A 22,072-nucleotide genomic window follows, 5' to 3' on the forward strand; every position below is an offset into this window, starting at 1 on the left:
TTAAAGTGTGCTTTATGTTTTAAAATTTTATACTAAATTTTTTAAATAAATAAAACATAATTTATCCTCAAACAATTTTTTTCAAATATATAAATAACAAAACAAACACACCAACACTTAAGCTAAGCCATAGTTTGTCATTCATTATCCTTCACCTTCTTGCACCCTATGATGAATAATAATAATAATATATATAATTAGTAATAATAATGATAAGAATTTCTAATTTAATTTGAATATATAATTTTCCTTTTTTATTATATATTCAATAAAATTATAAATTATTTTATTAATATAGCAAAAAAATTAATGTAAAAGAGGTCAAATGAATTCTATAAGTAGTCCTACAAAATGCATAAACCCCTAAGACTCACGTTTCATATTCTGGTCTTTTTCTCTCCGCCCGCTTACCGTCTCTCTCTCCATCTCTCTCAAATACATTCATACACATTTTCATTCTCCCCTCTCTATATTCAGTTTTCTTCTTCCAAAGGAGACCGACGAGACGGCACCGATCTCGTGAGCATACAAAACGAAGAAGAAATCATGTACAAATCGGAGGTTCACCGACTCTGTCTCCGGAATCAATGGGATCAACCTGTGTATTCCACCGTCAAGGAGGGCCCCGATCACGGATCTAGATACAATGCTACGGTAACTGTGAATGGTACCACCTTCCATTCAGCCGAACAGAGTTCTTCTACCAAGGAAGCGCATAACAAAGCGGCTAAAGCTGCTTATGATCATCTATCAGCTCCGCAGATCATCAATCCGAATCCTCCTCCGCCGACGCAGCAGTCTGGAGAAGTTGTTCCGAACTTGGCCCATTTATCCTCCGGTACGTTTCAGATATGTATATTTATATGAGTTATTTGTTTCCTAAACGGTTTGATAACGTTTTGGATTTCAATCGCATTGTTTAAGCTTGAAACTGTTTCAGAATCGTTAGATTCTCCATAATCGCACTGTTTAAGCTTGAAACTGTTTCAGAATCGTCGATTCTCCATAATCGGTCTTAAAACTCCTTAGTAGTAATAAGATTAGCTTTTTATACTGTTTTTAAGCAACCTATATGAGCAGATATATAGGGTTTCTTGGTACTCTTGTATCAAGTATGGGGCAAGGGAAGGGGAAAAAACAAGGGTTTCGTAAGAATCTCTGTCAAAGAATCGGATTGTGGATGGGTTTTAATTACGAATTAATTCAAAATTCAAGGATCGATTTATTATTATTATTATTATTATTTACAGGGTACATTTAGAATATTATTTCAGAGATATTTGAATATATATATATATATATATATATTTTTTCAAACAAAATTATAAAAGAAAAATGTAAACCCAATCTTGGATGGTATATATATATTTTCCAAATGTTATAGTTTGTATTGGGAATTGTTGATTTTTGGTTGTTCTTAAAATAATATTTTTGGTGTTAGGTGGTTATTTTTGTAAGAGCTCAAGAACCTATAGAATAATTTAGTGGAAAAAAAATTGGATTCTCAATAAAAAGTTGTGTAAAACATTCAAAGTGTAATTATATAATGAAAATTATAATTTTTAAAAGAAATTGAGGTTATCTATATATATATAAATAACAATGATTGCATCCGTCTCCTATTCGCTCTATCGAGATTTGGATCTTGTCGTGAGAGTAAACGGGTCGGATACAATTAAGGTCAATTTTTCTTCTCACATTTTATTTCTCTAGCTAGGTCTGGCCGCTGTAAGGCAGAAAGGTATTTGGAGCGTTTTTTTTTTATGAATGATGAATCTTGAATTATTGTCTCATAATTCAGGTTCTTGTTTTGAATCATAATTGATTCCATTTCCATCATGAAGTTGTTCTAGTTTTAGTTAATAAATTGAGTATTTTGATTGATTCTAGCCCAAGAATTGGGCTGCCCTAAGCAATTTTTAAGCTCTACATGAATTTCGATCTTGTTGTGAGAATAAATGAGTCGGATACAGAACAGGTAAATCTCAACTAGGTCCGGCTGTAGTAAGGAAGAAGGGGATTTGGAGCGTTTATTTTTTAATATCCTTTTATGAATGATAAATCTTGAATTATTGTCTCATAATTTAGGTTCTTGTTTTGAATCATAATTGATTCCATCGTGGAGTTGTTTTATAATTTTAGTTAAGAAATAGAATATTGGGATTGATTCTACCCCGAGGATTGTGCTAGGCAACTTTTAAGTGCTTCAGCCGCCTTGCCTCAATTGGGTTAGAAGCTATTCATGGAAAAGATTTGTATCATTTATGTGGAAGGCTAAACCTTAAACCTTAATCCCATGCAACTATAATAGTGAGTCTCAATTGAATGTTCATTTGAGTAAGTAATGTAATAATATTTTTTCACAGATGGGCAGCATGTGCACAAAACTCTTTTGAGAGATTATGCAAACAGAAAGAGGCTTGCAAATCCTTTATATTCCAGTGAACGCATACCAGGAGGATCTAAACGCTTCAAATCGAAAGTAACAGTTGGAGGGCAGACTTACGAGAATCAAAACTATTACCTCACAGAAAAAGAGGCTGAAATTGCTGTTGCCACAGTTGCTTGTGAGAAGCTTATGAAAGCTGAAGAAATTCAGAAGGTTAATAATAGTTAGTATAGTTATTATGTTTAAATGATTCCCATTGTTTGATTTGTCTTCTCTACTCTTCTTTTAATCTTATATGTTTTATAGGCAAAAAATGCAATGTACAAAAGTCTTCTACTTGAATTGACTAGAAAAAGTGGTGTACTTCCAAAGTTTGTGACCAAGATTCACATGAAGTTATATACATCCTCCGTAGAGATCGGAGACAAGACTTTTGAAGGTCAACCAGCCCCAACTAAAAAGTTGGCAGAGAGTAGTGCAGCCAAGGTTGCATATACTGCTATGCAACAAGTCAAGAACACAGGTTTCTTTTACGTCATATTCTTTTATCAAATTCAATACTCATTTTGAAATCAGACAGAGCACATAAGCTTGAACATTGTTCATTTCTTGGTTTAAAGCTAATATTTATTTTAAGTAATGTAATTGAAAGACAAATTTTTAAACATTTGAAAGAAAACATTATGAGTTTATTGAATCATTCAGAATAAGTTCTTATTCTTTGTTGTTGTTACTTTACAGGTGACTTAGCTGACCAGAACACAACAAAGGGATCTAGTCCTGGCCCAATTTTGGACAAACAGCAATTAACCAAAGGTATCCCATCATCTTCCAACTCTGGTATTTTTCCTCCCTTGTTCTTCTCTGCACATATTATTATTATTATCATTAACCATTAAAAATATGTCAATATCATGGTGACTTAGCTGACCAGAACACAACAAAGGGTTCTAGTCTTGGCCCAATTTTGGACAAACAGCAATTAACCAAAAGTATCCCATCATCTTCAAACTCTGGTATTTTTCCTTCCTTGTTCTTCTCTGCACATATTATTATTATTATTATCATTAACCATTAAAAATATGTCAATATCATGGTGACTTAGCTGACCAGAACACAACAAAGGGATCTAGTCCTGGCCCAATTTTGAACAAACAGCAATTAACCAAAAGTATCCCATCATCTTCCAACTCTGGTATTTTTCCTCCCTTGTTCTTCTCTGCACATATTATTATTATTATTATTATCATCATCATTAACCATTAAAAAATATGTCAATATAATGGCATAACAGTTGACCTGCCTGACAAAAAGACTGATGTGGTATCTCCTCAACTCACCACAGGGGTGGAACGTGGGCAAATGAGGAAGTCAGTCCAAGAACTTTCCGATGAAAGTAATTTTTTATGCTTTGCCATTGGATTTTGAACACAATTTAGTCTGTTATAATATTTCACTTTAATGAGAAATTGTCATCATTGCTCAGACTGGAATTCAATGCTTAAACGTACTGGAATTAATATTCAGGAGGCTCTAGATGAATCCCTTTTTGTATTGAAATGTGCTCTCGCTGGAAATTTTCATCTGATTGATGGCAGTTCTGCTGTTGCTGAAGAGAAAGACGTGGCTATGGATGTGGATGGATCCAACGGTAATATTTCCGCTGTCTCTGGAGAACTTGTTTCGATTAATTACAAGGCTGCTGTTGCCGAAGAGAAAGATGTGACTATGAATTTGGATGGATCCAAAGGTAATATTTCTGCTGTAGATGGAGAAGTTGTTACGAATAATTACAAGTCTTCTGTTGCTGCAGAGAAAGATGTGGCTATGAATTTGGATGGATCCAAAGGTAATATTTCTTCCATGGCTGGAGAAGTTGTTGCGAATTACAAGTCTGCGGTTGCTGAAGAGAAAGATGTGGCTATGGATATAGTTGGATCCAAAGGTAATTTTTCTTGTATTGTTTTTAGAATTCTTGATTCACTTGGTTGTATTTTCGTTGATCATGTCTAATCTTGCATCTACATTCAGACAAAGAAGCAACATTGGAGTGTGAGACTAATTTGAAGGGTCAAGATTTATCTCAATTGTCGATGGAACTTGGCGGCTGTTCGATGAAGAAAAGAGATTTGCTTGAAACGCCAGATCTAGATTCAGTTGCCCAAGTAAAGAGGGCGAAGCTATCTCATCCTGAGAATGTAGAAGTTGGAGATCAATTGGAGTCATCAAGCAAAGATGATGCTGGAAAGTCCAATTCTTCAATTTCTTCAACGTTGGCTTTGAATAAGCCCATTGTGGATCCGTTTATTGTGCTAAAAAGCAAAGCATCAGGTGAGACAATTTCGCTATCTTATGACAATATAGCCATCTATCCTCGAGTCCCGAACTTGGAATTTCCAGACGATGGTTCCATAACCGTATTGCCATTTCATAACGACATGTGGGTGATGGCAGGAGTGAATGAGAAGAAATAATCAGGTTATTTACAACTAATTCTTCTTACATGAACATTGACTATCTCTTTACTGATGAATTAATTATAGACAGGTTTCTTTAATTTAGTCTCAAATCATTGTATGTGAACTCTTGTTGTTGAATTGTTAAACTTCTGTACCCAATTTTCAAATTCTGTACTTTTCTTCATTTGTGTGTGGATTTTCTGTAATGCCAGTTCTTTTGTTTCATTTATTTTGTTTTTTTTTTACCCCCACCCATATAATTTTGGCATTAAAAAGTTTAAATGAAATTTTAACTTTTCATCTCAAATCATAAGGATTTAAACAATGTTCATCAAATTAGCCATTGAAGATCTTGGTATATCATATTACATTTGAAAATATATATATATATAAATCATTAAATAGATTTGAAAGTTATGTTGGTAATTATAAATGACAAAACATTATGACATGAAGAAAACAATCTCAACTATTATTTCATCTAGAAAATATGTTACAAAATCTTGTTAAGTTATTTTACTCAGTTATTGAAGTTACAATTATTCAATATATTCTCAAATGATCATTACAAAATATTTAACTAGAACTGTAATTTAAAAACTATCTATTTTATCCATCACAGGTACAAATAGCACATATAAATAATAGAAACAAATGGACAAGGTAATTAAATATACTTATCTCATTTTTCTAATGTCTCAATCCTAATTAATCTGGTGTAGATAGAAAGATAATTCTTTTCAATCTTTATTTTCTTGAATTGGATAGTATTATTTTATAAACGTAATTTTTGTTTTATGTATCTAAAAAACATTGGTCTTAAATACAAGAGAATTTTTTCTTACCATTGATGTCTACTTTTGATGCTTAGCTCTGTTTCATGTATTTGATATGGTTTGACTTAAACAATTCTTTTAATTAGTATGAAATGAAATGAAATGAATTTTGTGTCATGTCAAAGTAATCAAGAAAAATATCAATGATTTGATTTGATGTAATAATGATAACATATAGTTCTCAATTGTGTAATAATGTGTCAAAGTTACTCGTGGTGTCGTCCATTGAGTAAAATGTCTTCAATGATGCAACATATAGTTCTAGTTAGAATTTAATTGTTATGAAATTTTAATCTTTGTTTGATAAATTTTGTATAGTATACAGGTTAAATTGTTAAAGTGTTATATTTAAAATTTATATAAAATAAAATATTTTTTAAATATTAAATTAATAAAATAAATAATTTAATATAAATAAAATAAAAACATCAATTCCTTGAACATGAATCCTATGTAAAGTCAAATCTGTTTGTACGGAATTCAGGTAAAAAAAGAGACATTTTAAATCTTATTTTATTAATTTAATTTTATATATTTATTTATTTTTGACTTTATTTAATTTTGAATTATTTAAATAACAAAAAAAAATATTAAATTATTTTATTTTCATCTCTTATATATTAACTTATTTAATTTATTAATTAAAATATAAAAATATTTTTATTTAAAATTATTATTTTTTTATTATATATATATATATATCAATATATTATAAATCTTTTAATTAAAAATAATTTTCTGCCTTTTCAAAAACTATTATTAATCATTATTTTATTTATTTTTTTATTTATAATTATTTGAAAATAATTTCTGTCCAAAATAATACTTTTTAATAAAATAATTTATTTTTATTAAAATAATTAATATTAAATATTACCATAATAAAATAGTAAACCATATTAAAAATAGTTTTATAAATTATTATTAAGACATTGTTTGATTATAATAATTACTTTATTAATTAAAATATTTAAATAATATAAGTATGGTTCAGTTTGGGTTATTGAAATAATTTAAACGAAAAAATGACAATATTTTAAGGAGGTATAAATGTTTTTTTTTTTTAAAATAATTTAAGGGTATTAATATATATATATATATATATATATATATATAAATAAAATAATAATTTAAAATGTTTTTTTTAATATTTTAATTAATAAGAAGATGGGAGGAGTAAAATAATATTTGATTTTGTTAGTTATTTAAATAACTAAAACTCACGTAGTGGTTTTTTTTTAAATATAAATATATAATATCCTAATTTGTGATGTTTATTTCTAATTTTAATAAATAAAATGTCCATTGATTGTATTTAACTTTTGTTCTTTGTACTGAATACCTTAAGACAAAAATGTCATAACTTATATTAGTTTTTTTTAGTTTTTTCTCAATTCCTTTTTGTTATATTCACAAATTTTGTTTTATTTAAAAAAACCTATTTTAATCATCTAACAATTTTTTTCAAAATAAAAATATGACTTAATTTTATGAGATGCTAAGTATCAATCAAGCTCATAATATATTGTCATTTGACTTATAAAATAAATAAATTGCTATTGCATCATATATTGAAGATAATTTTAATAAAATGTGTATAAATAAAATTAAATATATTTGAATATTTAACAAGTAAATTAAATAATATAGAACAAATAAAAAAAACTAAAACAAAACATACTCGAGGTTAGCGATTCAAATAAACTAAATATTATTAAACATATATTAATCGTTTATCAAATAAACTCAAACTAAATCAAACAAGCCCAAGTGATCAACCTATTTTTGTAATCTATTAATTACTTAGATATTTTTTGATAAATTGCTAATTGTAATGATATATAAAGAAGTAAAAAAGAAAAGAAAATTACAATTAAGCCTGTTTGATTCATACCGTATTCTTGCAATCAAACAAACACTAATAAATTTTTTTAAAAAAGCAATATTACGCAAATATGGACAATGATCGGCGCGTAAGTGAGAGTAATTAGTGGACACGTGCTTCTTCCCTGAATGAATGCATCCTACGTGGAGACAACAAGCGATGGGTCCACGACAAACTAAACCGACAGCTATATCCATCAAGTGGCCTTCTTCTTCTTCTTCTGCTGCGGCTACCCGTCATTTCACAATCAATTATTAAGAGAGAGAGAGAGTGATAACCTAGCCGGCCGGAAAATCATCTTTCCGTTCGAGATGGGGATCCGATGGGAGGATGCCGTTCTTTTCCAACCTGGAAAAACCCCCGGCGACCCAACTCTCATAACAGCCAACTGCCCAGACAAAGCTGGACTCGGTTGCGACCTCTGCAGAATCATTCTTGAATTCGGACTCTGCATTACTCGTGGAGGTTCTTGTTGTTTACTACTTCCCTGTTTTTAATAATAAATCTTTCTGGGTTTTTGTTTCTGAGATAATTTGAATCTGCAAATGCAGATTTTCAAACCGATGGGAAATGGTGTTACATAGTACTGTGGACAGTTCCACAAGAAAGCTCGACTAGAATTGAGTGGGATAGTTTGAAACATAGGCTACAAGCGGCGTGTCCTTCTTGGTCAATAATGTCGTCTTTTCATTTTAACCAGCCGCCACGATTTGCCAAAGCTTCTCCAGTCTACTTGTTAAAAGTCTTTTGCCTTGATCGCAAAGGTCTATTGCACGGTAACTAATATCTACTACTGGCCGGGTTTCTTTCTTCTACCTTAAATTACAATCAATTTTAATCCTTTATATATTGGGGTTCGTTTCTTCTAAATGGACTTGCAGATGTTACTAAGGTGCTTTCCAAGCTCGACCTAACCATCCAAAGAGTAAAAGTCACTACTACCCCAGATGACAAAGTTTTGGATCTCTTCTTCATCACAGATACCATGTGAGTATTTGTCCTGTATTTAAACACACACATGTTCTTTTAACCTTGATAATATATACTGTTGTTTCAGGGATCTTCTGCACACGGAAGAGAGACGAGACGAAACGTGCAGGCATTTGGCCCAAGTTTTGAAAGAGCATTGCATCAGCTGTGAACTCCAATTGTCGGGGCCTGAGTTTGAGAATCAGCAAGGGGCTTTAATGTCTTTTTCATCTGAAGTTGCTGAAGAACTTTTCAGCTGCGAGCTCTCGAGTAAGGAAATGGGGTCTCTTCATCCTCTGAGCTCGGAGATGAAGAAGGTTAAGAAGGCGAGCATTACAGTTGACAATCACATGAGTCCTTCACATACTTTGCTTCAAATACAGTGTATAGATCAGAAGAGCCTTGTTTATGATATCCTCAGGACTTCCAAGGACTGTGATATCCAGGTTATTAATTAAACTCATGATTTTACCTGCAGTTTTGTTCTACTTAATTACTTACAGTTACAGTTCTGTTTTATGCTTTGTTTTGTTTAGATTGCCTATGGAAGAATATCACCAACAGTGGATGGATGTCGAAATGTGGATCTTTTTATACAAAAGAAAGATGGGGGAAAGATTGTAGATCCTGAAATTCTTACTGCTCTATGTTCTCGGTTGAAGGAGGAAATGCTTCACCCGCTTCGGGTTACAATTGCAAGCCGTGGCCCAGATACCATTCTTCTGGTGGCTAATCCAGTTGAAGTTTCTGGATTTGGAAGGCCTCGTGTTTTTTATGATGTTACCTTAGCATTGAAATTGCTTGGAATATGCATCTTTTCAGTAAGTAATGTGGAAAAAAAGTTGATCTTTTGTGTGTTAATATTAATTAATTGTTTTCTGATTGTGTTTAGGCTGAAGTTGTAAGGCATTCGACGTCCGATCGTAAGTGGGAAGTTTACAGATTCCTTTTGGATGACATTCCTAGGTTTCCAATAGCAAGTCAGCAGCGGTCGAGAGTGGAGATTATTGACAAAGTGAGGAAAACACTTATGATTTGCTAAATGTTTTTCTTGGTTTGTTATGGGTGGGTAGAATCCTTTTTTCTTGGTGATTTCTTATGGATCATATATAATATATAGTTGTATCTTATAAGTTGCTTCTTCTTTCATGTGCTATATATACTGCATTTATTTGTGCCAATAATGGGAATTGTAAATGTTATAGAGCCGCTCTGTTTGTTTTATTTGAAAACAAAAATGTATGGATTAGTTGTGACTGCTCATGCCAGTGGTTGAATCAAAGCAAAGATATACAATATTTACAAAGCAAAGACAACAAACAATATTTTGTGTTTGAAAGGACCATATCTGTCACAGAAGAAATGGGGATGATTTTGCCTTCATTATGAAAATGTCTCTCACAATAACTCATCTCTACCAAGTTCTCCTCTTCATTAATGTTCATGTGTTTGACTTCATATCATAGGCAATATAATATGAGAGTCATAAAATCACATTTATAAATATAATTTTATAACATATTAGGAATAAACTCATGTGTTGTGAGAAAGTATTTGAAAGAGTGACAATGAAGTGGCTATTCATTCTAATCTTTCCAGAAATGAGCAAGACCTAGAATATGGTTAGGAGAGCTACTTTTCATTTTGATATTTGATATTCTTGATTATGTTTGTGGCATGTTTGAGTAGGGTGATATATCTTAGATGTCTTTTATTTTATTCTTTTATATCATTTACAATGTGTGTTATAATTTGAAATTATTATTATTATTTTTTTTAAAAGATAGTTCAAATGCTAATAGTAGTTCTTAATAGATCATGAATTTGATTCTCAAATCTAAAAGGACTCAGATGGACTTCAACCAAATAAAAAAAAGTTAAAAATCTAAAATATCTCCTTTAATTTCTTAATTTTTTTACTGTTTGTTTCTATAATTAAAAAAAAAAGAAAGTAAAATCTATATTAATTTATTCGTTTTTTAAATTTTTTATTATTATTTAAAGCCCAACTCAAGTAATATTAAGTTTAAGAAAATAAAATTATTTATGATTGAAATTTTGTTTGAATTTGACTATATAATGCATTATAATTATAAGTGAATGAAAATAAAAAAATATGAAAAACATGTATTCTTAATTTTTTTTTTTTACAAATAAACTGAGTCGTGTCTCGTGTTTTCCATGAGGACCTGTTTATTTTGGGCCTTGGTGATATTTGGTATAAATAAATAATAATGGCCCAAACCATTAAGAAGAGAGACATATAAAGGTTTGTGATTTTGGCTCTTACATTGACTGAAACCCTAATAGCGCGCATACTCTCTCTAGGCAAGCAACAACAGATCCTTGGAGCCGCTTCTATTGATCCCCCTTTTCCGTGGTAAGCCATCAATCCCTCTGAATATTCGTTCTTCGTTTTCCATATCTTCTTCTTCTTCTTCTACTTCTATCTCAACATAAGATTCTAATATTTGTTTCTCACATCCACCCCTTGAATTTCATCTACATGTGATCTGCCTTCATCCTTTTTACATATCAGTTTATTCGGGGTCCCATGGAGTTTTCTGAATTATATTTTCTATTGCACACTGTTGTTGGATTCTATTTCCTTTGACGATGTATTGCATTAAATTGATTCGATAATGATGGATATTGGGTTGAGATAGGACGGTGCTGAATGAAATCGTCCTTGTTCTTATGCATTTCTGGGCTTGTAATCTATAAATTATCCGTTTTTGCAATACCCTTTACTCTTAAGATTCTAGATCTGCCCCCCTATAAAAAATGCAGCAAATTTGAAGTTTGAATCTTGTTTATTTGTTTTAGTGATATCAACAAAGATGGTGAGAGTTAGTGTGTTGAATGATGCCCTCAAGAGCATGTATAATGCTGAGAAGCGTGGAAAGCGTCAGGTCATGATCAGACCTTCATCAAAAGTCATCATCAAGTTTCTCATTGTGATGCAGAAACATGGTATTGTTTGTATTTCTTGACTTATCACCAAATTACAGTTCTTATCCTGATTATTTTCTTTTAACATTGACAACTAGGATATATTGGAGAATTCGAGTATGTTGATGATCACAGGTCTGGAAAGATTGTTGTGGAACTTAATGGTAGATTGAACAAATGTGGTGTGATCAGTCCTCGATTTGATGTGGGTGTTAAGGAGATTGAGGGATGGACTGCTAGATTGTTGCCATCTAGACAGGTGCATTTTAACCCCTTTCAAATTGCCTCTTATTCTTCTGTAAACATAGTGAAGAAAATCATTGAAAAAATTGTTTTGTTTGTTTGTTTGTTTGTTTGTTGTGCAGTTTGGTTACATTGTACTGACCACCTCAGCTGGAATTATGGACCACGAAGAGGCTAGGAGGAAGAATGTTGGTGGTAAGGTGCTTGGTTTCTTCTATTAGTCTTCTCATGAATGGGTTAAGAATTATAGCTAATTTTCTGGGCTTAGATCAAAAGTTAATCCAGTTTAGTGCTTGGGTTTCTTTTTTCTTTTTACAAAGTGTAAGACTTTCATACTCTTAAGAGAAGTTTTTGATGTGTTGCATGCGAACCTTATTTTCATTTTCAAATTTCTATTGACTATTGAGTTTGCCCAAAGATTGTCTTTATATCGATCATGTGTCAAGTTGAGTACATTGCTGTTTTCTTTTATTTTGTTTTTGGTTTGGTCAGGAATTTTATATAAGTTGTCTTCTTTGTTGATATTGTAGAGAGTTGCAAAAATGAAAATGTTTGAAACAATATTGAAGATAGCATTATTTTCCACTCAATAAATAATTTTCTGTCACACTTTATCAAAAGTGCCTCACAATTATAAAGAAAAGCTTTCACATATCATAGGGTCACACTTTTATGAGTTTCTTTACATTTTCTAGGTCACTTAAGAATTTAATCTTTTTTTAATGCATAATTATTATATTTTGTCACCAAACTGACCTCTGCCTATAGTGCAATCCAACCTAAAGATGTTTTTTTTAATTGTATAATTACTATATTTTGTCACCAAACTGACCAATGTTTTTTGGGAAATGTAATTTAAATTTTGGGAATAGCTTTATTAAATTGACATGATTTTTTGTCATTATAATTTTAATATTGATTTCCAATCATCTTAAATTAAAATTATAAATATTTTAAAGTTAATTATATATTATTAAAATAAGGTATAATTTTAAATTAATCATGTAAAAGTTATTTGTGAATGAATAATACTCATTTTATTAAAATTAAATTTTTTATGTTCTATGATTTTTTTTTTTTTTTTTAAAAGTTCTTTATTATGAATTGTTTAGTTTTACAACGATAATAAATCATACATCTAGCATATTTTCATTTAGTTTGTAGTTATTATACTTTTTTTTTTATAGGAATTACATAATTTGTCTCTTTTTATTTATTTTTAATTAAAAGTTATAATAATAAACAGTTTTAGATCTCTCACTGTATTTATAAAACTTGAAAAATCAATATATTCTATCATCTCAATAAAGTAAACGAGCAACTATTATTCCTTGAACAATGTCAATATTAAGATTTTAACAAACAATTGTTTAATTATGTTATATTGAATATATAACAAGTTGTAATATCATAGAAGATGAATACATCCTTATTGTTTAAGATTATTTATATCTAAAACTTGATAGACATTTACTTATTTTATATTAGTTATTTACATAAAATAAATATAAAAAAAGATTATTAATTGTACACATATACATATATCTACAACTAGAATGATAAAAGTCTTAGATATCTAGAAGACCAAAAGTGGTGGATTAAATTTCCACTTAGAATTAAAATTTTGATATTAATATTAAATATTAAAAAGATCTTATTTAATCAGTCCAAAAATAAAACAAAACTATTTTACAATGTTGTATTTAGCAAAAAAGAAAGATGTTATAATGGTCATCATTCATAAATATTATTGTATATATTATTTATAATTTAAATAATGTTTGTAAACTGCAGCTAAAATTCAATTATATTTATAATAAATAAAAATTAAATATTTTAGATCAAAATTAATTCAAGATTAAAAATTAAATAGTTTAAATATAGTTTGATTCAACCTAATTTTGACTAATTATTTTTAATATATTTAAAAATATTTATATTATATACATTAACTATTACTAGTTTCACTAATTTATTGACCTTGATATCAGAAGAAAAAAATAATGACATTATTTTAAAAAAGGAAATCATATTAAAATATTTATAAAACTAGTCTATAAAAATGGAATATCTTATATATTTTAGTTACAAAATTTGTTAAATATATCAAATTTATATATTTATTTGTATATAGATAAAATATGTTATATTTATTCAATTAATTAAAATAAATAATGGCATTAGTTTTTTTTTATGTATAATTTTTATTAATAAATAATGGCATTATATATAATTTTATTTAATTAATGGCATTATTAATTAAAAATGTATAATATATAAATTAAAATTGTTAATATTAAAATATTTTTATTATAAATTATCATAATAATATTTAAAAGAGTTTAATAAACTATGTTTTGTTTAGAATATTTATTTTATAATTTAAAATAATTTAATAAAATACTAATTGTTTAACAAGAATTTTTGTTGATTGTTTGACATTTTTATTCATCTCACTCTCACTTGAGCCTCCTCCACTTTTCATTTGGACGAACGATAAATAAATTTTTTTTAATATAAAAGTAAATGTGGAACATATATATATGATCAGCCTTTTAAATAAATACGACATTCTTGAATAAATTAGTTTTAATTAATTTCCATAGATTTTTTTTTATTATTTTTGATTGTCTAATGATATCAGTTGTGCATGTAATATACCATGTGGATCAAGAATTGTATATTCGGTCTGAAAGTTAAAACTGAAACTTAGAAGATTGTTTGGAAATTCAAATTATTTTATGAATCATTTTTAAGATTATATAAACCAGCTCATCTAAATATTTGTAAATTAAAATGAGATTAATTAAAGAAATCAGTTTATTTGTAATTAGTTAGGTCTTACGTAATCTCTAATCATAAACTTTCCTCCACATAAAAAAGTTGATAAACAAAAATGTAATTGAGCCACTAGTTTTTCCCTCTTCCTACCCTGATTATTATGCTTTAATTTTGAGCCACAAGTTACAAATAAATCATGAGGCTAATTAAGAATTAGCACATCCTGACTCAATATCCAATAATAATAATAATATAAAAAAAATAAAGAAAAAAAATTAAGAACTTGTAAGAAATGATAAGAAAAAATATATGGGAGTGGTTTAATTAGAAAATTATTTGAATGGGCGACCCACTAATAAATTAGTATTAAATCATGTCAAATGGAATTAGACTTCTAAGCTGAATGGATTTCAAGTACTTATTGTTCCTTAGTGTGATCTGATTTGGATCAATTATTGACACCATTTTTATTTAAACTTCTTATCTGATCTAATGAAGAACTGATATTGCAATTTCAGGATGAAATTTAGATAAAAGTTTGAAGATTTGTTGTGTTATTTAATCTTAATGTTGATTATAAGGTGTAAATCAATTCCATCAAAGCAACTAGTTAATTATCTTTCAATCTCATAGAGAGTTTGATAATTTATTCTAAACATTTTTTCTTGAGTCCGAATCTTTTAAAAATTGTTGCTCCTAAAATGATTTGACATTCTAAAATTAAAAGAGATCAATTTACTACTAATAGTAGTTGTTACAAGTATTAATTTTATGTAACAAATAAAATGTATTTACATTAAGATGTAACTTATTTTATTTGATTGCAACCTTTAGAATCACATATTGAATATGTATTAGGTTATTCTCTATTATGATATTTAATATATTTTAATTTATTATAATTAAATTTATACATTGAATTGTATGGTTATAATAATCTTTTTAATGACATTTTAATAAAATTAAATAAAATATTGTCCATGTATTTTATATTTATACAAATAAGTTCGATTTTTATTTGACTTTATATAAATAAGACTTCTTTAGAGGTCTCTAAACATATTGGGTCTATTAAGAACGGACATAATTGAGAATTAAGGAAGACAAAAGGCTTAGAAGAATCTCTAAAGCTTGGGTATTGTGTTGAAGTCTTGAAGTCGATATTCATAGAGAAAGGCTAATGTTAATTGGAGAATATATCGAGGTATAAACAATGATGGATGTAAGTACCCGATTCAATCACGCTTTCGATTTAAGATTTAAAATTTAAAATTTATAAAGCTGTTTCAAGAATCGATAATAATATTTAAAGATTTTTAACAGATATTCTTTTCCTTCTGAAATTGGGATGCCCAAAATTAAGATAACATAACATCATGGGCACACAAATAACCAAAAGATAGGAATTATATCTGAAATAGTGTATACTTGGGAATGATGCTAGTTAGTATATACCTTAATATGGCATCTAATTAAGTGGATCCTCCAACATTGGAACTGTATACCGGTGTGGGTCTTATCCAGATCATCAAATCAGCATTATTAGTGTATATAATATATTATTATACTCTAACAAACCTTTTCTTTTTAAAGAGATAAGCCTACAACACGCACAAATTATTTATATTTACTTTCTATTATTATATATTTATTAAAGTTGGATTTTCTTAAGAGAAATGCAAAGGGCGCTAGTATACATAGAAACATCTAATAGTTCAAATAAACAGCCACAAAACAAACATGATAATTGGTTTGGAGTCAAAATTCAAACAAAACCAAAACCAAATAAGCCATGAATTGTCTATCAATCTTGAAAGAATCTCATTCAAAGATTAAAGCTCACAAAAAGTAAAAGTTATGTACATATATATTAAAATAATATATGTTTTTTTTTTTTTTTTAATTTAATCATTATTTTTTTAACAGATTTGTTTTTAAATTTTATTTTTTTTCAATCACTTACTTTTGATTAAGCTAATTTTGCGGTGAACGATTCAACTAAACTTTCACATTTTTTTTTATTTATATAGTTAACCATCACTTCTTTAAAACCTAACTCATTTAACTTTTTACGTTTCTTTAACCTAATTAATTTAACTTTTTACATTTTCTTTAACCTAATTAATTTAACTTCTCACGTTTTCTAATTCATTTAACTTCTCACGTTTAATTAACCTAATTTATTTATGACTGAAAAGTATTACTAGAAATTTCATGAAACACGAAATGCATTATTTGAGATCCAACTCCAACATTATAAAATTGATGTTTTTCTAAATGAGAAATTTTAAAATATGTCTTTCATCAATGAATTGTGTAGGGTAACAAATTAGTTAAAACAAAAAAGTTACCAAATTTTAATTTGATTGATAGATTTGATTCAACTTATTGATTTTACTAATTTCTACCACCACTACAGAAAGATCATTTTCAGCTATAAAATATGTGAAAATTTTTAAACGGAATAAAATGGGAGAAAATATTTTTAGCAAATACTATGATGATATATATTGAAGATATTGATTCAGATTTGATAATAGATGAATTTTATTCTACACAGAATAGAATGTTACAACTTAAATAATATGTGAGAGTTTTTTAAATTTTATAGATTTTCCATTGTCTTATAATCTTTACATTTTCAATAATAATAGATAAAATTTTAAATATATAAATTTAATATTTAAATCGGGTATTTTCATCACTTTTTAAATCTCGGATATTTATTTTATTTTAGTAGGAGTATTAATGAATCGTTTCAATTAATATGCTAGAAGATAAGAGAAATATTGTATTGAAATGATATATAAAATTACATAGTCTATGTCTATAGACATTACATTGAGTTTATAAGGAAAATAATATAATAATATAAGATAATATTGATATTATCACAATTTATAATATTATGATAATATTCTACATATATATTCTCTTATATTCTAACAATCCTTCTCAAACTAAAGATGAAAATGATTTAAAGAACTTGAGGTTGAAGATGATGTTGATGTTAGAGAATAGAGAAAAGAGAAACTAGAGTTTTATTATTGATTAAATGTAATGTAAATAGAAAACAATGAAATACTTATTTATAAGCCAACAGAGAGACTAAATAATAAAATATATAAAAGTAAAGGTCTAAAATGCTAATATTCCCCGTCAAACTCATGATGCAGCAGCAATGAGCATTGAGAGTTTGGTAACAAAAAAACGAAAATGAGAAGAGGATAGAGCTTTGGTGAACAAGTCGGCGATCTGCACAGAGGAAGAAACAAATGGCAATGTGATGGTACCGATTGCAAAATGATGTCGAACAACATGACAATCAATCACAATGTGTTTCGTCCTCTCATGGAACACCGAATTACGAGCAATCTGGATGGCACTCTTATTATCACAGAACAACGGAGTAGGCTCATGAAAAAATACTCCCATGTCGGCAATTACCATCGTAACCAAATAGTCTCACAGGTCGTAGAGGCCATAGCACGATACTCAGTTTCCGTGGAAGATCTAGAGATCACATCTTGTTTCTTGCTCTTCCATGAAATCAAAGAATCACCAAGAAAGATACAAAACCCTATGGTGGACTTGCGATCGGAGGGATCACTAGTCCAATCAGCATTAGAGAACGCTCGAAGATCCAAGAAAAAAGAGGAAGAAAGGAGAAGACTCTGAAACCGAGTTCCCCGAAGATACTTGAGAATACGAAGAACATCACTCCAATGAACTAAAGTAGGCGTAGTAACAAACTGACTAACAATGTGTATAGCATGAGCAATATCAGGACGAGTGATGGTGAGGTAAACCAAGCTGCCAACAATAGTACGATACAAGGCTGGATCTAGGGATGACAACGTGTACCCTACCTGTCGGGTAGTGAAGTATCCATCCCCGAACCCGATTTTCATTTTACTACCCAACTCCGAACCCGACCCCGACCCCGATGGGTATATCTAATTTTATCCCCATTCCCGATTCATCGGGTACCCAATCTCCGACGGGTACCCCATTACCCGATTAAAAACTTAAAAATTGTAGAAGTTGAAGAAAAAGAAACATAATAACTGTAATAAATAATAAAATTATTAATAACGAAATGTTAAAAATATAAACAAAAACATTATTTACCTAAGTATTTATGTTATAGATCTTGAAAAAAAACAAAAAAAAACTTTGTTGTTTGTTGTTGCTAAAGTGAAGAAAAGTTAGAATAAATGTAAAAAAAATATTGACTTATGTTGAAGATCTTGTTGTTGTTAAAGTGAAGAAAAGTTAGAATGAATGTTAAAAAAATAAACAAAAACATTACTTACCTATGTATTTATGTTGAAGATCTTGAAAAAATAAGAACTTAGTTGTGCTAGAGTGAAGAAAATGTAATGAATATTAAAAAAAAGTTAAAGATTGAATATGAAGAGTGTTGAGATTGAAATACATCTTGTTATTAAAAGAAAATTTTAAGATGTGAGAGAAATAACTTTTTGGGGAATATAAATAAATAATGTCTTTTTTGGGAATATAAAGAAATAATGTTTGAGTGGAGTATGTATAAGAGCAAAATATTCATGATGATATTTGTAATAATGGGATATTTGAAATGTCACATTAAACTATAATAAAAAATCATTTTATTTTTAATATTAATATAATCGGGTATCGGGTATCAGGTTTCACACACTCCCTATCCCCGATCCCGTACCCGATCGGGTATCTTCTCTCATACCCCATGCCCGACCCCATACCCGAACCCGACTATCGGGTACCCACGGATATCGGGCATACGGGTACCCATTGCCATCCCTAGCTGGATCTGGCAAATGTGAGCCATCGGTTAGGGAATACCGAGCATTGGTTTCAATTGGAGTATCCACAATCTTATTATCAATAAGATGAGCACGATCAAATATATCACATATATATTTTGATTGAGATAAAATATACCCCTTTAGAGATGAAACAACCTCAATCCCAAGGAAATAACGTTGCATCCCCAATTTTTTCATCGCAAAACTACGAGCCAACTCGGATTTCAAGAGCCCAATCCCGTCAATATCATCACCTGTAATAATCATATCATCAACGTATAAAGATAGAAGAATACGGATTCGATCTGTACACTTGATGAACAATGCTGAATCATGATGACTACGATGAAATCCTATTGAAGTGATCACAATAGAGAATTTATCAAACCAAGCGCGTGGTGCTTGTTTAAGCCTAAAGAGAGCTTTCAGAGCTTACAAAACTTCACCAGGTTTGTGAGGGACACCAGGTGGAGGAACCATAAAAACCTCTTCTTGAAGATCTCCATTGAAGAAAGCATTCTTAACATCCATTTGAGTTATATTCCACCTACGAACGGAAGCGACAGCAATAAGAGTGCGAACTGTTGTCATTTTCGCAATTGGGGCAAAAGTTTCCTCGTAATCCATGCCATATTCCTGAGAAAAACCCCTCGCAACGACTCGGGGGGCTTTATATCTCTCAATAGACCCATCAGACTTGGTTTTGATGATGGTTTTGTATACCCATCAAGAACCAATAGGCCGTTTTCCTGATGGTAAAGAAACCAAATCCCAAGTATGTGTTTGATGTAGTGCTGCAAGTTCCTCAGTCATAACAAACTGCCAAAGAGGATTAATAACAGCTTCTCGATAGGATGATGGCTCATACAAACAATGAATAGATGCTAAAAAGGAAGCAAAAGATGTAGAGTAACATGAATAAGAAAAATCAGGAAGTTTGGTTGACTTACGTATACGGGTTGACTGACGAGGTGGAGGATCCACATAATCGGGAGGAGATTGAAAGACCGTGGAGGGAGGAAGATATGTGTAAGGACTTGTAGTACTAGAGTCTGTAGTAAGAGGTGTCACCTCTGTAGTACTAGAATCTGTAGTAGGAGGTGTCACCTCATCATCAACCGTAAAAGGATCAATTCTAACAAAGTCTAGGTGAGTCATATCATGAGAATTTATAGGATTGGAAAAAAATGGAATATGCTCAAAAAACGAAACATGACGGGAGACATATAATTTTTGACTGAAGGGATCAAAATAACGATAACCTTTCTGTCATATCCCATACCCCAAGAAAACACACATTACAGATCGTGAAGTCAATTTGCTACGTTTAACGTGTGGACGTAATACAAAACAAGTGAAACCAAAGACACGTAATGAGGAATAAGCAGGAGCATATCCTTGAAGCTTTTCAAATGGTGACAAACCTGAGTTGTGAAATGTTGGAATCATATTAATAAGATGTACAACAGTGAGGATGTCTTCACCCCAAAAGACACTAGGAGCATTGGCAGACAATAAGAGAGAGCGAACTGTTTCGACAATATGTCGATGTTTTTTTTCTGCAACGCCATTTAGTTGAGGGGTGTCTAAACAAGAACTCTGATGAAGAGTTCCATCAGAAGCAAGTAACCTAGAGAAATCATTAGAGGTGTATTCCCCACCCAAATCACAACGAAAGCATTTAATGACAGGCGAATACTGAGTTTTGACAAGAGCTCTAAAAGTATGAAATATAACTAAAAATTCATAAAGACGTTTCATAAGAAAAACCCAAGTATAACGAGTACAATCATTAATAAACGAAACATAATAGCGGGAACCCCTTTTGTAGGTAAAGGAGAAGGTCCCCACACATCAGAATGAATTAGATCAAATAGAGCAAAAGATGAAGATAAACTTGTTTTAAAAGGCAAAGCCGAAAACTTAGCAAGTTTACACCACTACAATCAAAAACATCATCAGTTTTCAAATCACCTAAAACTCCAATAGAAGCCAAAAATTTTAAACGGGATCCTAAAATATGTCCTAAACGAGAATGCTATAAATAAAAGGTAGAAGAAGAGCGACTCAAATGAAAAGATGTCAAATCCACAATAGAAGCAGCACTAATAGCTATTTTTGGTACTTCAAGTTCATCCAACACATATAATCCCTCTAGTAATCATCCGAATCGATTGAACTCACGAGTGGCTATGGATGAATGTGCTTTCTATAAGAAGAAGGGTCACTGGAAAGGCCAATGTCCTTTGTTAATCAATAAAGGTAACAACCGCACCAATAATAACAATCGCAACCACAACAACAATCACAAAGACTCCCTCCACAATCATCAAATCACATTGGCCTTTCCAGTGACCCTTCTTCTTACAGAAAACACATTCATCCATAGTCACTCATGAGTTCAATCGATTCGGATGATTACTAGAGGAATTATGTGGAGTTGCAAGAACGAATGAAGTGGATGTTGGGTTATGCTCTTTGTCAGGTCGAGTCTTGATTCGTATCTCCTCAGCTATCAACTCATGCACAACTGAATCAACTGAAGGAAAAGGGTTCCGATGCAATATTGATCCACGCAAAGTCTCAAAATCAGATCGAAGAACAACCAAAAATTGAATTAAGCGTTGTTGCTCTCGATGTGTGATGTAAGGTGCCAATACCCGTAACTCCTTAGACTCGGTAAGAGCCAACTAATCCCATATATCAGACATGGGGGAATAAAAATCTTAGATACACAAATCATTCTGCTT

The 22,072-nt window shown here is 30.2% G+C and overlaps 4 protein-coding genes across 4 annotated transcripts; 3 read left to right on the forward strand and 1 right to left on the reverse strand.

Annotated features, from left to right (window-relative positions):
• The first annotated feature begins 514 nt into the window (after positions 1-514).
• Positions 515-5,032, forward strand: LOC124927612. The gene is made up of 10 exons (XM_047468060.1): positions 515-838; positions 2,367-2,602; positions 2,696-2,912; positions 3,131-3,205; positions 3,316-3,405; positions 3,495-3,584; positions 3,684-3,785; positions 3,876-4,139; positions 4,203-4,334; positions 4,421-5,032. Exons 1-10 carry the CDS (start codon positions 547-549, stop codon positions 4,861-4,863), a joined length of 1,941 nt encoding a protein of 646 aa, XP_047324016.1. The 5' UTR covers positions 515-546; the 3' UTR covers positions 4,864-5,032.
• Positions 5,033-7,830: 2,798 nt separating this feature from the next.
• On the forward strand, positions 7,831-9,632 carry LOC124926204 (ACT domain-containing protein ACR9-like). Its single transcript, XM_047466390.1, has 6 exons — positions 7,831-8,034; positions 8,121-8,345; positions 8,451-8,556; positions 8,627-8,984; positions 9,075-9,359; positions 9,431-9,632. Exons 1-6 carry the CDS (start codon positions 7,881-7,883, stop codon positions 9,578-9,580), a joined length of 1,278 nt encoding a protein of 425 aa, XP_047322346.1. The 5' UTR covers positions 7,831-7,880; the 3' UTR covers positions 9,581-9,632.
• A 1,166-nt stretch (positions 9,633-10,798) lies between these two features.
• Positions 10,799-12,186, forward strand: LOC124926060 (40S ribosomal protein S15a-1). The gene is made up of 4 exons (XM_047466225.1): positions 10,799-10,918; positions 11,365-11,511; positions 11,589-11,749; positions 11,856-12,186. The coding sequence occupies exons 2-4, from the start codon at positions 11,379-11,381 to the stop codon at positions 11,952-11,954; spliced, it is 393 nt and encodes a 130-aa protein (XP_047322181.1). The 5' UTR covers positions 10,799-10,918; positions 11,365-11,378; the 3' UTR covers positions 11,955-12,186.
• Positions 12,187-17,957: 5,771 nt separating this feature from the next.
• LOC124925067 (uncharacterized mitochondrial protein AtMg00810-like) lies at positions 17,958-19,949 on the reverse strand. The gene is made up of 3 exons (XM_047465041.1): positions 19,769-19,949; positions 19,300-19,675; positions 17,958-18,327 (listed from the first exon to the last, which is right to left on the reverse strand). The coding sequence occupies exons 1-3, from the start codon at positions 19,947-19,949 to the stop codon at positions 17,958-17,960; spliced, it is 927 nt and encodes a 308-aa protein (XP_047320997.1).
• Between the last annotated feature and the right edge of the window lie 2,123 nt (positions 19,950-22,072).

Source organism: Impatiens glandulifera, chromosome 2 (genome assembly GCF_907164915.1).
Source record: "Impatiens glandulifera chromosome 2, dImpGla2.1, whole genome shotgun sequence".
NCBI lineage: Eukaryota > Viridiplantae > Streptophyta > Magnoliopsida > Ericales > Balsaminaceae > Impatiens > Impatiens glandulifera.